This window comes from Anolis sagrei, chromosome 6, assembly GCF_037176765.1.
Source record: "Anolis sagrei isolate rAnoSag1 chromosome 6, rAnoSag1.mat, whole genome shotgun sequence".
NCBI classification, from domain to species: Eukaryota; Metazoa; Chordata; class Lepidosauria; order Squamata; family Dactyloidae; genus Anolis; species Anolis sagrei.
Genome location: NC_090026.1, coordinates 42,985,237 through 43,001,090, shown reverse-complemented (window position 1 = coordinate 43,001,090; position 15,854 = coordinate 42,985,237). Strand labels below are relative to the sequence as shown.

The following is a 15,854-nucleotide window of genomic DNA, read 5'->3' as shown; positions in this document are numbered from 1 at the left end:
TTCCGGTCCCAATTCAAGTTGCAGGTGCTTACCTACAAAGCCCTAAACAGTTTGGGACCTGCGTGACTGCGTGACTGCATGTACGAACCCACACGATCTCTTCGTTCTTCTGGAGAGGCCCTACTCACAATCCCACCTCCATCGCAAGCGCGATTGGTGGGGACGAGGGATAGGGCCTTCTCAGTGGTGGCCCCTGGAACTCGCTCCCTAAGGATATTAGGCATGCCCCAACTTTGGCAGTCTTTAAGAGGAGCCTGAAAACATGGCTGTTCCAGTGTGCCTTCCCAGAATAAGGAAACCCAAGCAACATGTCCCTAATCACACTTTACTAATGATCTTGGATTGTCTGCTCGATTCATCTCTCTCCAAATACCTATCCTAGTTATATGTCTCCTTGTCATGCCCAGCATTTTTTAAATTTTAATTATTACAACTGGCCCGCCATAGGTTTTTTAATGCGTCGTGGTGTTATTGTTACTGTTTATTGCTTTGTTTATGAGTTTATTTATTGTTTGTATTGTTATTGTTGCTTTTTTATTGATGTATTTGGGCTTGGCCTCTTGTAAGCCACACCGAGTCCCTCGCGAGATGGTAGCGGGGTATAAATAAAGGTTTATTATTTATTACTATTATTATTCCACAGACAAGCATTCTGCCTTTGCACCATACAACCACCAAACTTATAAACATTCATTCATTCAGATAAGCAGGCCTCTTTGAAAAAAGACTGCAACTTTAACCTGCTAGAATAGCAAACAGATTTTAGCATTGTTAGAGTTAATAAACTGTTGGGCTACACCTTTATTTCTCCTCTGCAAAAATGTGTTTTCCATAAACGGGCTGGGTCTTTGCAAAATCAAAGCTGCCACCACCCTTTCCTTGTTTCTGAGCCAACACTGTCGGTTTTATGTTTATTTATTTGGCTTGTAAAGTAAAGGCTCGCTTTAAGCCATTTTCGAAATCTTGGATGCTTAGGCCCCTTCCACACAGCTGTATAAAATCCACATTGAACTGGATTATCTGGCAATGTGGACTCAGATATTCCAGTTTAAAGCAGATATTGTGGATTATCGGCCTTGATAGTCTGGGTTATATGGCTGTGTGGAAAGGCCTTTAGTGATACATCTACTGATGGCCAATGTGTGCAAAACATACACAAAGGAGTGTAGTTACATGAAGGGCAGAATGATGGTAATGCCCTTACAAATACGAATGATGCCCTCCTGGATAAAGTCTTCCTTCATTCCCCAAATTTCCCGTTTTGCAGAAAACGAGACTGTGAAAATAATTAACACCTAGAAGTTTTACCTTCACTGTACTCACATTTACTTGGGAACTTTGACAGCTACTTTTCTTTAGATGCCTAAATTGTATTTCTAAATCCTCAACTGAAGTTTTACGATACGGAAATGGTAGAAATTTGAACGAATATTTCCTGCAGTTCTCAGCCTCACACACAATACTTCCATCCACAGTTACGATTATGTTAACATTGAGAATTCTGTGTTTTCCAACTCATTCACCAAAATTTAATAAAACATTGGAATACTTTGGAACAGTTGATGAGACCTTAGAGAGAGAAAATTGGCAATGGGATAAGAATAAAATGGAAAGAATAGGGAAAGATTCCTGCATGACCAAAAACTAACAATGTGCACAAGGGAAATAAAACAACGAGGTCAGAAAGAGTAGACAAAATATTTTGAATCTTCTAGTGACCATTTGAAGGTTTCTTCATACACACATCCTGGAATGAAATTTTATTTGATGAATGTCTACTCTTGCTAAGATTTCCAATTTGGTAATGAAACTTTCTATATTTTCTTTTTAATATTCTGGGGTGTAGATGAAGGCAGGCTTTTCTGTTCTCTTTTCTTTCTCTTTTGCTCTTCATGTATGCTCAGTAAGTGCTACTGGGGACAACTGCTGTTAACATAGCCAGTTGGATGCAAACAAACACCGGCTACAGTAAGATCAGCTACAGATAAATCCAAATTTTTTCCAAATAAGATTTAGTATATTGTTTACTATAGAGAAGGGTTTCTCACGTTGGGGGTTAGGACCCCTGGGGGCCTTGAGGGGGTGTTCAGAGGGATCAATAAAGACCATCAGAAAACACATATTTCTGATGATCTTAGTAACCCCTTTGGCAGAGATGGCTGAAGATCTTTCCACCTGTCCTTCTCTTCCTTTTTTGAAACAGACTCTGAATCCTCCTACCAAAACCCCTTCTCCTGCTGTGATTGGCTGCCCTTTCAACTGGCCTCTCAGCCAAGGGGAAGGCTGTTTCTGAGACTCCAAGCGAGGAGGGGAGAGCAGGCATGCCAATTCTTCCCAAATCCCTCCAGTATTTTCTCTTGATCATGGGGGTTCTGTGTGGGAAGTTTGGCCCAATTCTATCATTGGTGGAGTTCAAGGGGCTAGACAGAGAATGAAGAAGATGTTTGTGTGGGCATAAAGGACTTTTTAAACAAGAGCTTCTTTATCAGATGCCTTTAAACTGAGGTATGCCTGCATGTCTCTTCCTAAGGGTGCCAGATATCTCATGTTTACTCTGGAATAACCTCCAGGTATTGCATATTTAGTCTCGAATAATCCAGTTTTGGTTTATGACTTACGACTGAGTAGGAGTACCTCTGTCTTATCTGGATTAAGTTTCAATTTGCTTGCCCTCATTCAGTCCATTACTGATGACAGACACTAGTTTAGGGACAGCTTCCTTGGCATTAGGTGGAAAGTAATAGAGTTGGGTGTCATCTGCATACAGGTGGCAATGTACTCCATGACACCAGATGACCTCTCTCAGCGGTTTCGTGTATATGTTAAACAGCATGGGGAACAAAATGGATCCCCGAGGAACCCCACAGGTTAACGGCTAGGGTTTGGAACAGGAGTCCCCCAGCACCACCTTCTGGGTATGGCCCTCCAAGAAGGACCAGAGCCACTGTAAGACAGTGCCTCCAGTCCGTTCTCAGCAAGCCAACCCAGAAGAATACCATGGTCAATGGTATCATAAGCTGCTGTAAGATCCAAGAGAGATTTAAGTGTGCAAAAGCAGGAGTTTCCAAGAGTATCAACTTCTTTCATTCCTGTCTTACTAATGGTGCCTACAAAAATCCATTCTTGTACACATCTTTTAAAAAGGTTTCCAGGAAGTGTTATTCCTCATGATTGATAACTAAGGGCCCTTTCACACAGCACAATTATAACAGTGTGATTCCACTTTAACTGCGCTGCTTGCCTCCTATGGAATGCTAGATTTTGTAGTTTGATGAGCCACTGTAGCTCCTTGCTTTCAAATTCAAGATGCCCCTTCTTTAAACTGCCAGCCTCAGGATGCCATAGGATGTTGCCAGAGCAGTTAAAGTGGGATCATAGCATTGTAATTGTGCCATTTGAAAGAATCTTATGCATTCTTTACACTTCAATATGCATATAAAGCTCTACTTTCAAATTGCAGACGTAAAACTTCCCTATAAAATCTTTGCTGACGCAAGATAAAGCTGAAAACAGAGTGAAAGATGAGATTTTAAAGACATTTGACCTTTGGTAAACAAAGAGAATGGGACTTTTTATTTGCAAGGTGTGGCTGCAGAGAGGCTGGAAGGTATTCGAGAATGAGGTTGACACTATCAAATAAATCCCCTCCTCTCAACAAGAAAGATATTGTCTCGCTCTCTCCCCTTTGTGATTTTCTTCTTCAAACAAAGCAAATTGCATTCCTCACTGTGGACTACGTTCTTGCCAAATTCAGTGAACAAGGACATTATTTTTCTTAGTGCAAACATTTCAGTCAAACTGTAAGCTGTGAGAAAAATTCTAGCCATATCCCCGAAGTACCTGCACTTTCTAAAAGCTGCTAATTTCTTGTTTATAAATAAACTTCTGTTAATGTTCTTTTCATCTCATCAGCGGCCGTTTTGTCTTTCAAATGCTATGGTGTATTTATTGCATGTGATTCCCTGCAGAGTCTCAATTGCCCAATTTCAGTGCCTTGGTTGTTAGTATACTTCCCAAGCTATGTTTAGGAATGGTTTAATTGGTCAGGGTGAAGTTTTGAGCAACACAATGCAAACCAACAATGGAATATCTCTGTGACAATTCAAAGGTCAGGTTTTCTAGAAAAAAAATATTACACTGACTAGGAGGAACAGGAGGTGATTTACATGTAGGTTTCTTGGGGTGCATCTACACTGCAGAATTAATGCAATATATTATTTATTATTTATTTATTTATTTAAAACATTTATATCCCGCCCTTCTCACCTCGGAGGGGACTTAGGGCGGAGCACAGCATATACATGGCAAACATGTATATTCACATGCACATACATAAAGATTAAAAAACATTTATCAAAATATTAAAATACACCATTTACTTACTTACTTACTTACTTACTTATTTAGCACTTTTATAACCCGGTCTTCTCGACCTCCGAAGAGGGACTCAGGCCGGTTCACAACAAAAGATTCATAAACAATATTATAAAACATCACACCTCATAATACACTAATACATAAAATACATTAAAATACAATCATATAATTACATAAGGCCAAGTCGTCATAATGAAATCACAATTCATCACCATCCGTCCGTGTGGTCAAGAGTTATTGACTCACTCTGATCAAATGCTAAATTCCAAAGCCAAGTTTTCACCAGCTTTCTAAAAGTCAGGAGAGAAGGGGCAGTTCTAATCTCCAGTGGGAGAGAGTTCCAGAGCCGAGGGGCCACCACCGAAAAGGCCCTGTCCCTTGTCCCCACCAGACACGATTGCGAGGGTGGTGGGACCGGGAGCAGGGCCCCTCCAGAAGATCTTAACAACTTTGATGGTTCATAGGGGAGAATCAGTTCAGACAGGTAAACTGGGCCGGAGTCATTTAGGGATTTATAGGTCAACACCAGCACTTTGAATTTAAAACCGTCCTAGTCATCCGCGTCAAGTCTAATTGGCCTGGTCATCTTTCCTATTGCCACTTATTGCCCTGTCCCGAAAGCTTGGTCCCACAGCCAAGTTTTTACCATCCTTCTAAAGGACAGGAGGGAGGGGCCAACCTGATCTCACCAAGAAGGGAGTTCCATAGCCAGGGAGCAATCACTGAGAAGTCCCTGTCTCTCGTCCCCACCAATTGTGCCTGTGCCAATGACAGGACGGAAAGCAGGGCCTCCCCAAAGGATCTTAATCTCTGTGATGGTTCATAGGGGGAGATGTGTTCGGACATATTAATGATGACTGCCGTGGGTCAATGCTGTGGAAACATAGTAGTTTTACCCTCTCTGCCTCTAAAAATCCACCTCTGGTTATATCTTGTCAGGAAGACCTTGTGGTTGAGTATCCATAAGTCAGTTTTGAATTGAGGACATATGACAACAAATTAAAAGAAAAAATGGGTGTGCTTTAAACTAAGAGAATTATCCATATGCTGAAACTACCATCCACCCCAGTCCTAATAGGCTCAGCAATCTGGATCACTCTTAGAGAGATTCAGGCTTAAATCTGGCCCAGATGCATAATGCCATCACTACAGACTCTTTTGTTGTCCAAAAACAGGGTGGAAAGTAGGATAGGTAAAGTGGGTCTGGTGTCAGGTGGGGATCCATAGCATCTGTTGCCATTCTTGGCTTGTAAAACAAATAGACCTGATCTCGGACTTGTCACTCTGCAATGGTATCAAGAACATAGAAGGAAGGTCATCTGCATCTTCGTCCTTGATTAACTGATATTGCCCCACCACAAGGTTCCGTCCTGAGGCCTTGGAGATGACATGGGAAACAGGAACTCTGCCAAGGTTCCATATACAAACTAAAGAAAACAAGGGGAACATTCAGTGTGTCCTTGTTTTCAGAGGATGCTCCTCTTTTGTAAGACTTCCTCTGTTTGAAGGTCTATTCAGTCCAAGTGCAGCTTAGAGCTCAAGAGGCCAGCCCACAGTTAGCAGATGAATAGCAGATTTGGATAGCAAGCACATATGTACACAAATCACATGATCACAATTTTCCCCACTTACTTCTATGGTGTTTATATTTCTGAGTTGACATACATCCATTTAATTGACATGCACACATCATATGCAAATCCACAGTCTTTGATATTAATGATGTATTTCATTTCATTTCTGTTTTCTTTGGTCGTTGGTAAGCTGCCATCCAGGGGAGCAGAGTGTACAAATAGCTGTATAATTTTCTCATATGTTTTGTAAGGACCAGATTGGGAGATGCCCTGCTTATTAAGCTCTTCTTTTATCCTTCACCTGTACATCACCATCATTATCATCACCAGGATTGACACCCAAAGTACCAATCCTGGTACTTTGGGAAGTCTGACTTGGCCACAGTGGTCCACGCTCCAGTTACATCCCGAATAGATTACTGCAACACGCTCTATGTGGGGCAGCCTTTGAAGACGGTTCAGAAACTTCAGCTAGTTCAACGGTCAGGAGCCAGACTACTAACTGGGGCGACATACAGGGAGCATACCACCCCCCTGTTGTGCCAGCTCCACGGGCTGCCGGTCCACCTCCGAGCCCAATTCAGAGTGCTGGTTTTGACGTATAAAGCTCTATACGGTTCTGGCCTAGCTTACTTGTCCGAACGCATCCACCTCTATGTCCCACCTCGAAACCTAAGATCATCCGGGGAGGCCCTGCTCTCGCTCCTGTCAACAGTACAAATGCGCCTGGCGGGGTTGAGAGACAGGGCCTTCTCGGTGGTGGCCCCCTCCTATGGAACACACTCCCAACTGAGGTAAGATCGGTCACCTCCCTCCTAGTTTTTCGAAAGAAACTAAAGGCATGGTTTTGGGACCAGGCTTTTGGACAATAGATGCAAGCAGCACTTTAAGGGAATGTGACTGGAATGACGATATGGCTGATGAGACTGTTTTACTGTTTTAATGATGGCTTATGTATTGTTAATTATGCTTTTATGTCTAATTGTGGTTTTAATTTTGTAATTAGTTATGTAATGGCTTCGGAATGGGGCCCATTGTAAGCTGTCCTGAGTTTTCCTTCAGGGGTTGAGAAGGACGGGATAGAAATGCGAGAAATAAATAATTAAATAAATAAAAAGTAGCTGTATTACTGCATTCATTTCATAATATGCCCAATTTGTAACCCCCTGGTTGACCTATAGATCTTCTAAGTTGCTTTGAGGACATATATAAATATATGTTAACCTATATAAAAATATATGTTAACCTTCTAACTGCTTTGAGTACCCCAATCAATTTTTAAAATGAAAAATAATCTTCTATCCCAGTAGTCTGAACTTGCTTCTTAAAGAGCATTGGATCAGAATTTTGGTCCATCATAGCAAGCAAAATATCCCCTTGCTATTTCATATTCAATACTACAGAAACAACAAGTCACAAATAATGTAGCTACTGGCATTTCTCATGTATTACTATCATTATTATTGTTATTTCAGTATATTAGTAATACTTTTTTTCTAGTGGCTTTAAAAGAGAACTTTTAGGCATTTTGAATGATCCCCCCCCATCTTATGCTATTATCTTAAAATTGGAGCCCCCAGTGGCGCAGTGGGTTAAACCCCTGTGCCAGCAGGACTGAAGACCAACAGGTCGCAGGTTCGAATCCGGGGAGAGGCGGATGAGCTCCCTCTATCAGCTCCAGCTCCTCATGCGGGGACATGAGAGAAGCCTCCCACAAGGATGATAAAACATCAAGTCATCCGGGCGTCCCCTGGGCAACGTCCTTGCAGACAGCCAATTCTCTCACACCAGAAGCGACTTGCAGTTTCTCAGGTCACTCCTGACACTACAAAAAAAAATCTTAAAATTGCAAGAGCTCTACCACACCTGGAAGTCAAAGGGAAATGGGGAAAATTGTAATACAGTGAATCGCTTTTTTTGAAGTGACATCACTTTTGTGGGCTTTGGTAGTAAGTTCTATTAAGAATGGTTCTGCACAAAGTTTCTATTCAAAGGTTGTTAAGTTAATCCAGAAATTTTGTCCATCATTCTGTCAATTGGGGCTTCTTTTTATCTGATTGAGATTTTAACTGTCAGAATTATTTCCCTGCCTTCCCTGATTACTCAAGTATTATTTCCTTCATTGTACTTAGCAACACCTAATCTATTAACTTGCGGTAGGAACATAAAGTTAAGCTTGCTTTGAAAAGATATTTTAACTGTTTTGTCTGTACTGTGATCTTTTATTGGCACAGGTAAAGACTCTAAGGTTGTAAATGGCTCTTTGAGCATTTTTTTTCTATCTGCTTTTCTGGCTTAGAGTATTGAATTTAGACTTAACCAAGGTTCAATCCACATTACTTAGGCAATCCCTCGTAGTCCGAGGATGATGATCATCCAAGTGTAGTGTCCTGACGGTGGGTCTGTAGGTGACTGTGGAGCCTTATTCTTGACCTGCATCTTCTCCCACAGTGAGAGCATCGGTTTCCAGGTGGAAGACAGTCCCGGTCGGGGTTGGCTTGATGCGCCTTCCTCTTGGCACGTTTCTCTTTTTCGCCCTCTATTCGTGCCTCTTCAAATTCTACAGCACTGCTGGTCACAGCTGACCTCCAACTGGAGCACTCAAGGGCTAGGGCTTCCCAGTTCTCAGTGTCTATGCCAGAGTTTTTAAGGTTGGCTTTGAGCCTATCTTTAAATCTCTTTTCCTGTCCTCCAACATTCTGTTTATGTTGTTGAATTCGGAATAGAGCAACTGCTTTGGGAGATGGTGATTGGGCATTTGGACAACGTGGCTGGTCTAGCAGAGTTGATGGCGGAGGACCATCGCTTCATTGCTCAAGTCACATATATTCTATGTGTATACTAGCAGTCCCCTGCCACGCGTTGCTGTGGCCCAGTCTGGTGATCTGGAAAATAAAGTAATGAGAAAGTGTTGGTTTCTAATATATGCAATTCCTTTATGCTTGTGAGTAAACAGTATTTCTTGTTGTTTCTTTGTCAGTGTTGATGTGGAGAGTGTCTGGTTTGCCTACTCTGAAATATGCAACATATCACAGTCCTTCTTTAGGGTCTCTTTCAAATCTATGATACTATCTGTGTGTGTGTGTGTGAGAATCATATCTATCTATATTTATGACTGGATGGCTCTTTGTCAGGAGGGCTCTGATTACATTTTCTTGCCCTGGTGAAGAGAGTTGAACTGGATGGCCTTAAGTATTTTCTGTTGGTCATGGAGGTTCTGTGTGGGAAGTTGCCCCATTTCTGTCGTTTGTGGGTTTCAGAATGCTCTTTAATTGTAGTCAACTATAAATTCCAGTAACTACAAATCCCAAATGTCAAAGTCTATTTCCTCCAAACTCCATCTGTGTTCATATTTAGGCATATGGGATTTTTGTGTCAAGTTTGGTCCAGATCCATCATTGTTTGAGTCCACAGTGCTCTCTGGATGTGGGTGAACTACAATTCCCAAACTCAAGGTCAATGTCCACCAAACCCAGTTTTTTCTGTTGGTCATGGGAGCCCTGTGTGCTAAGTTTGGCCCAATTCCATCATTGGTGGAGTTCAGAATGCTCTTTCATTGTAGGTAAACTATAAATCCCAGCAACGATAATTCCCAAATTACAAAATCAATTTTTTTGAGTGGAGGACATACATTGGGTTGTTAGGTGTCCTGTGTCCAAATTTGGTGTCAATTCCCCCAGTGGTTTTTGAGTTCTGATGGTATCACAAACGAACATTACATTTTTATTTATATAGATTTGTTCAAGTCACATATATTCTATGCGACAATGAAAAAGGTGAGCCCTAGAACCTATGTGTATTGAGGATCAAGTGGGAAAGAAGAAAGCTAGGGACATCTCCTTGACTTAAGTCAGTGCTTTTCAACCTATGGGTCCCCAGCTGTTAGGATTTCTGGGAGTTGAAGCCCAATATCAGGGAACCCACAGGTTGAGAACCACTGACTTAAATGAATGAACTATATACATGGAATTAATAAAATAGTCGGGGAGAGGTAAATGGATTAGCTCCCAATGAAAATAACTTTTGCTTATGTTCTTTCCAAATGTTAATTAAGGATGGCATTCTTCATCTGGACAACCAGAGTAATGTAGTGGTTTAATTTTTTCCCCTTCTTTCAATACATAACAGCTGTGCAGCGCTTAGCACAAAGCCATTTGGAATCGAACAGTTCCTGGATGGAAGAAGAGTATGCTGAGGATGTGGAGGAAGAGGAGGAGGAAGAGGAGGAGGAGGAAGAAGAAGAAGCTCAGGACTCGGATGACACCGTGAGGGAGATGCCTGGACTGTGTAAGTTTGGTAGTCAATCAAAAATGGAAATAGCCAGCAGATGGAGACTATGAAACCAGCAGGGGGCTCTCCCATCCTGCACTAGGCCTTCCAGAAATGGGTAGTTTCAAGAATGCTCTTGAAACTGAAGCTATTACATTTTAATTGCTTTCATAGAATCATAGAATCAAAGAGTTGGAAGAGACCTCATGGGCCATCCAGTGCAACCCCCTGCCAAGAAGCAGGAAAATTGCATTCAAAGCACCCCTGACAGATGGCCATCCAGCCTCTGTTTAAAAGCTTCCAAAGAAGGAGCCTCCACCACACTCTGGGGCAGAGAGTTCCACTGCTGAATGGCTCTCACAGTCAGGAAGTTCTTCCTCATGTTCAGATGGAATCTCCTTTCTTGTAGTTTGAAGCCATTGTTCCTTGTCCTAATCTCCATGGAAGCAGAAAACAAGCTTGCTCCCTCCTCCCTGTGGCTTCCTCTCACATATTTATACATGGCTATCATATCTCCTCTCATCCTTCTCTTCTTCAGGCTAAACAGGCCCAGCTCCTTAAGCCGCTTCTCATAGGGCTTGTTCTCCAGACCCTTGATCGTTTTAGTCGCCTGGGTCATGACCCCTGGGTTCTTTATCTGATAACCAGGATGGTCTTGTTGCTGTCTGCACAGCACCAACCTGAATTGATTATGGGCACTGCAATTCAAGAAGGAAATTGATCACCTGGTTGTCCAGAGAAGGGCAACCAAAATGGTCAAAGGTTTGGAAGCCAAGCCCTATGAAGAGTGGTTTAAGGAACTGGGCCTGCTTAGCATTGTTTAGCATTGAGAAGAGAAGCTTAAGAGGGAACATGCAAGCTGTTATTACAAATTTAAAAAGATGTCACACTTAAGGGGGAGGGGAGTTGTTTTATGTTGCCCTAGAAACTAAGACATTATTATTGTTGTTGTTGTTGTTGTTGTTGTTGTTGTTGTTGTTATTGTTGTTATTATTATTATTATTTTATTTTGCCCTCGCTCCCTAAGGGGACTCAGGGCAGATTTCAACATACAAAAAGGCAAACATTCAATGCTTCAGTAAAACAAACAATAGTGACATAATAATCCTGAATAAGCCCACATATGCAAATAACATTAGAACCTAACATTGATAAATTGAAAATGAACATAATCAAACAAAAATTATATATCGACATAATATCAAACATATAACCGCCACAATAGATTTACAGGGACCAACTAAGGTTCACAAAATCATATGGGTTGATTGGCCAGTGATGGTAGCTGGGCTAATATAGAGTGACAGAGCCCAAATACAGTGATAATTCTTAACCAGAGATCAGGTAGTGGTCTCTCATTATCTAGTCATAGAATCATAGAGTTGGAAGAGACCCCATGGGCCATCCAGTCCAACCCCCTGCCAAGAAGCAGGAAAATTGCGTTCAAAGCACCCCTGACAGATGGCCATCCAGCCTCTGTTTAAAAGCTTCCAAAGAAGGAGCCTCCACCACACTCTGGGGCAGAGAGTTCCACTGCTGAACGGCTCTCACAATCAGGTAGTTCTTCCTAATGTTCAGATGGAATCTCCTTTCTTCTAGTTTGAAGCCATTGTTCTGCGTCCTAGTCTCCAGTCTTCTTCCTCTCTGTATGCTAATTAGTTATCAGTTGTTTTTTGAAGGAGAGGAGGGAGAGAGACATATTTATTTCTTTAGGGAGGGAATTCCAGATGTGGGATTGATCATTGAGAAGGCCCTCTCCCTTATTCCCACCAGCCGTATTTCAGATAGGGGTGGAACTGAGAGCAGGGTCTCCTCCACTGACCGCAGTGCCTGAACTGTTTTATAATATGAGATGCAATCGGTCAAATAGCCTGGACTCAAGACATTTAGGGTTTAAAGGTAATGGCCAGAACTTTGTATTTACCCGGAAGCAGACCGGCAGCCAGTGGAGCTGCTGCAACAAGGGAGTGGATCTCTCCTTGTAAGGGGCGCCAGTAAGTAATCTGGCTGCTGATCTCTGAACTGGTTGAAACTTCTGAGCAACCTTCAAAGTCAGCCCCACTTAGAGAGGGGGTGACTTTGATGGGATGTCCAGATGGGATGTGACTAAGGCAGATGAGATGTAACTAAGGCATGGATTACCGTGGCAAAGTCAGGTGTCTCAAGATATGGACGCAGCTGGTGCACAAGTTTTAATTGTGAGAGGGCACCGCTGGCCACCACCGACACCTGGGGTCCCAGGTTCAATGGATTTAAATTGCAGGAAAAGAGATTCCACTGAAACATTAGGAATTACTTCCTGATGGTTTATTTATTTCTTATTTATTTTGCGTATTTCTACCGCGCCCTTCTCAACCCCCGTGGGGGAACTCAGGGTGGCTTACAAAGGCACAATTCGATGCCACCATAAACATAACAATGGATAAAACATGTAAACAGCAATTATAACAATTAAGACAGTCAGTTTATACATCAATAAAAATAATCTAATACTCAGCGTTCGCCATAGTTAGATCTGTTTGACAGTGGAATACACTGCCTCAAAGTGTAGTGGAGTCTCCTTCTCTGGAGACTTTTAAGTGGAGGCTGGATGGCCTTCTGCAGGGAGTGCTTTGATTGTGTATTCCTACATGGCAAGGAGGTGGACTGGATAACATTTGGGGTCTCCTTCAGCTCTGTGATTATTTTCCGACATTTGTGTTGTTTGATAAATATAGGACTTTGTCGTCCTACATAATTATAGCATTACGATTCAGTATTAACAATCATGGCAACAACCCATTGGGGTATTTCCAATTCTCAGCCAGATTACTCAAGTGGTGGACACTGCCTTCACATTCCCAATTTTGAATTGGAAGTGGCCTCTGACTATCTTCTGTTGAAAATGGGATACTTACTGGGTTGGACAGCTTCATAGTTGAATCTTATGAAATAATTCTATCATCATTCCTTTTCGAGGAATTAGAGGCAGGTTGGAAAAGGCCGAATTACATTCTGACTTAGGAAAATCCAACCTGAAATTGTAAGGACATAAGAGCTGCAGTTAGAAGGACAAAAGGACAGGGAAGTAGAGATGTTTCATATTGCTTGATAGCGATGCCAGTAATTTTCTCAGTCCCGAACAAATGCTGTTGTTCTAATCCAAGATCAAAAACAACAAAGGATATGTCCTTAGGATGCATGTGTGTATACAAACCATAAATAGATAGAACAAACACATACGTACACCGCTTTCATTCTGGGGTGATATCTCAAAAGGTGTTACGGGGAAAAGGGGAGCCGATTCCTGAGGTCAAGTCGTTCTCAAGCAGGTGGGCTGTTACTGTGGTGACGCACTTCTATTTAAAGGGCTTTCTCCCGCTGTTCGCCACGGATCCCACTCTCTGGGGGTGCACTGCGTGTACTGAATATATTTCCCTTCATTTAGCACCTCTGCTGTCAAGGAGAAGCCTGTAAATGTTCCTCCCCTTCCAGCACACACACACATACATACAATTTTGCTTCTTACCCCACTACAGGGAGCTGCCAGTCTCCTAGGAAACTAGCTTTCTTCCTCAGCAGGAAAAAGCTGCAAGATGGGAGAGGTGGCATCGATACAAGGCATTCTTCTCTCTCCCACCCCCAGTTACACTGTCCGTGTATTCACTTTTTCTTACTGTGCCGGAGCAAAGGGATGACACATGTGGTGGTTGCTTCAGATGCCTGGCACTTTATAAATGAACTTTGCAAAGGGTCAGGGTACTGTTTTCAATTGGAAAGAGGGGAAAAAGAAGGGTAAGGCAAATTCGATATGCAGGTATTGCTGGGATTCATTTAAACATTTACAGAAAGTTTTGAACAGGTTGAGCATCCCTTTTCCGGAATTCCGAAATCTAATATACTCCAAAATCAGCCCCAGGAAGATTACAAAATAAATGTTAGTAGTAGTACAGATCAAACATCCCAAATCCAAAAAGTTGGGGGTTCAAATCTGCGAGATGAGGTGAGCTCCTTATTGTCAGCTCCAGCTTTCCATGCAGGGACATGAGAGAAGCCTCCCACATTTGGCATCTCCTGGGCAACGTCTCTGCAGATGGCCAATTCTCTCACACCAGAAGTGACTTGCAGTTTCTCAGGTCGTTTCTGACATGATAAAATCCAAAATACTCCACAATTGTCCAAGTGGGTGGCTAAGATAGTGGTGCCTTTCTTTCTGATGGTTCAATGTACACAAGCTGTGTTTCATGCATGACATTATTAAAATTATTGTGTATAAAAATTACCTTCAGGCTATGTGTGTAATATGTAGCATAAATGAATTTGGTGTTAAACATGCATCCCATCTCCAAGGTCCCTTCTACACTGTCCTTATATCCCAGAATCCAATCCCAGATTATTTGCTTATCCCAGATTATATGGCAATGGAGACTCATATAATCCAGTTCAAAGCAAATAACCTGGGGTCAAATCCTGGAATATAAGGACAGTGTAGAAGGGGCCCAAGATATCTCATTATGTATATGCAAATATTCCAAAATTAAAAAACAAAAAACGAAATATAGAACACTTCTGATTCTAAGCATTTTCAATAAGGGATATTCGCCCTTTAATAATATGCTGATCTATGCAGCTATTGGAGCCCCTAGTGGCACAGTGGGTTAAACCACTGAGCTACTGAATTTGCTGACCAAAAGGCTGGCGGTTTGAATCCAGCAAGTGGGGTGAGCTCCCGCTGTTAGCCCCAGCTTCTGCTAACCTAGCAGTTCAAAAACATGCAAATGTGAGTAAATCAATAGGTACTACTTTGGCGGAAAGGTAACTGTGTTCTATGCAGTCATGCCAGCCACTTGACTGGCTCTTCGTCTTAGAAATGGAGATTAGCACCACCCCCCAGAGTCAGACACAACTAGACTTAATGTCAAGGGGAAAACTTTACTTTTACCCCTGGAGCCCCCGGTGGCCAATGGGTTAAACCCTTGTGCCAGAAGGACTGAAGACCAACAGGACAGAGGTTTGAATTCGGGGAGAGCTCCCTCTGTCAGCTCCAGCTCCCCATGCAGGGACATGAAGGAATCCTCCTTCAAGGATGGTAAAAACATCAAAACATCTGGGAATCCCCTGGGCAATGTCTTTGTAGACAGCCAATTCTCTCACACCAGAAGCGACTTGCAATTTCTCAAGTTGCTCCTGGCATGAGAAAATAAAAAACCTTTACCTTTATGCAGCCAATAGGATAGCTGATTTCTTTCTCTCTCCAAAATGCTGTATTAAAACACTTCAGCACCACTCATTATTAAAATCATCAGATTTTCAAATGGCTACCTTAGCTTTTACACCCTTTCTTGCTTCATATTTCTTTGTTGTATCTTCCAGTGTCCCAGGGGCAGAAGCAGCTGGGCACGGCTTCCAAGACAGGCTTGCTCAGGCAATGCACTGGTAAGAAAATAGCAGTACTGTGGATAAAGAAGTTGTATTTAACGTTGTACAGCAGAATCACTTATTTCATGAGGCTAATGAATACGCAAAGAACCATAAAGCCATTCTGGAGGACCTACAAAATGCTTTGAGAAGTGTACTCTCTAGGTCTCCAGTATGATTCTATGGCCAACTTCTGCCAGATGCTCCACCTGAATTTGGCCACAGATTCTCTCTGAA

General features: G+C 42.2%; 1 protein-coding gene across 2 annotated transcripts in view; it reads left to right on the top strand.

The window, feature by feature from the left end:
• Positions 1–15,854, top strand: part of PPP1R1B (protein phosphatase 1 regulatory inhibitor subunit 1B) — a 105,833-nt gene that overhangs the window by 71,040 nt on the left and 18,939 nt on the right. For both annotated transcript variants that reach the window (XM_060781074.2, XM_060781075.2), the window contains 2 exons: positions 10,080–10,238; positions 15,573–15,635. In XM_060781074.2, coding sequence (XP_060637057.1) covers positions 10,080–10,238; positions 15,573–15,635 — 222 coding nt within the window. The remainder of the gene's footprint in view (positions 1–10,079; positions 10,239–15,572; positions 15,636–15,854) is intronic.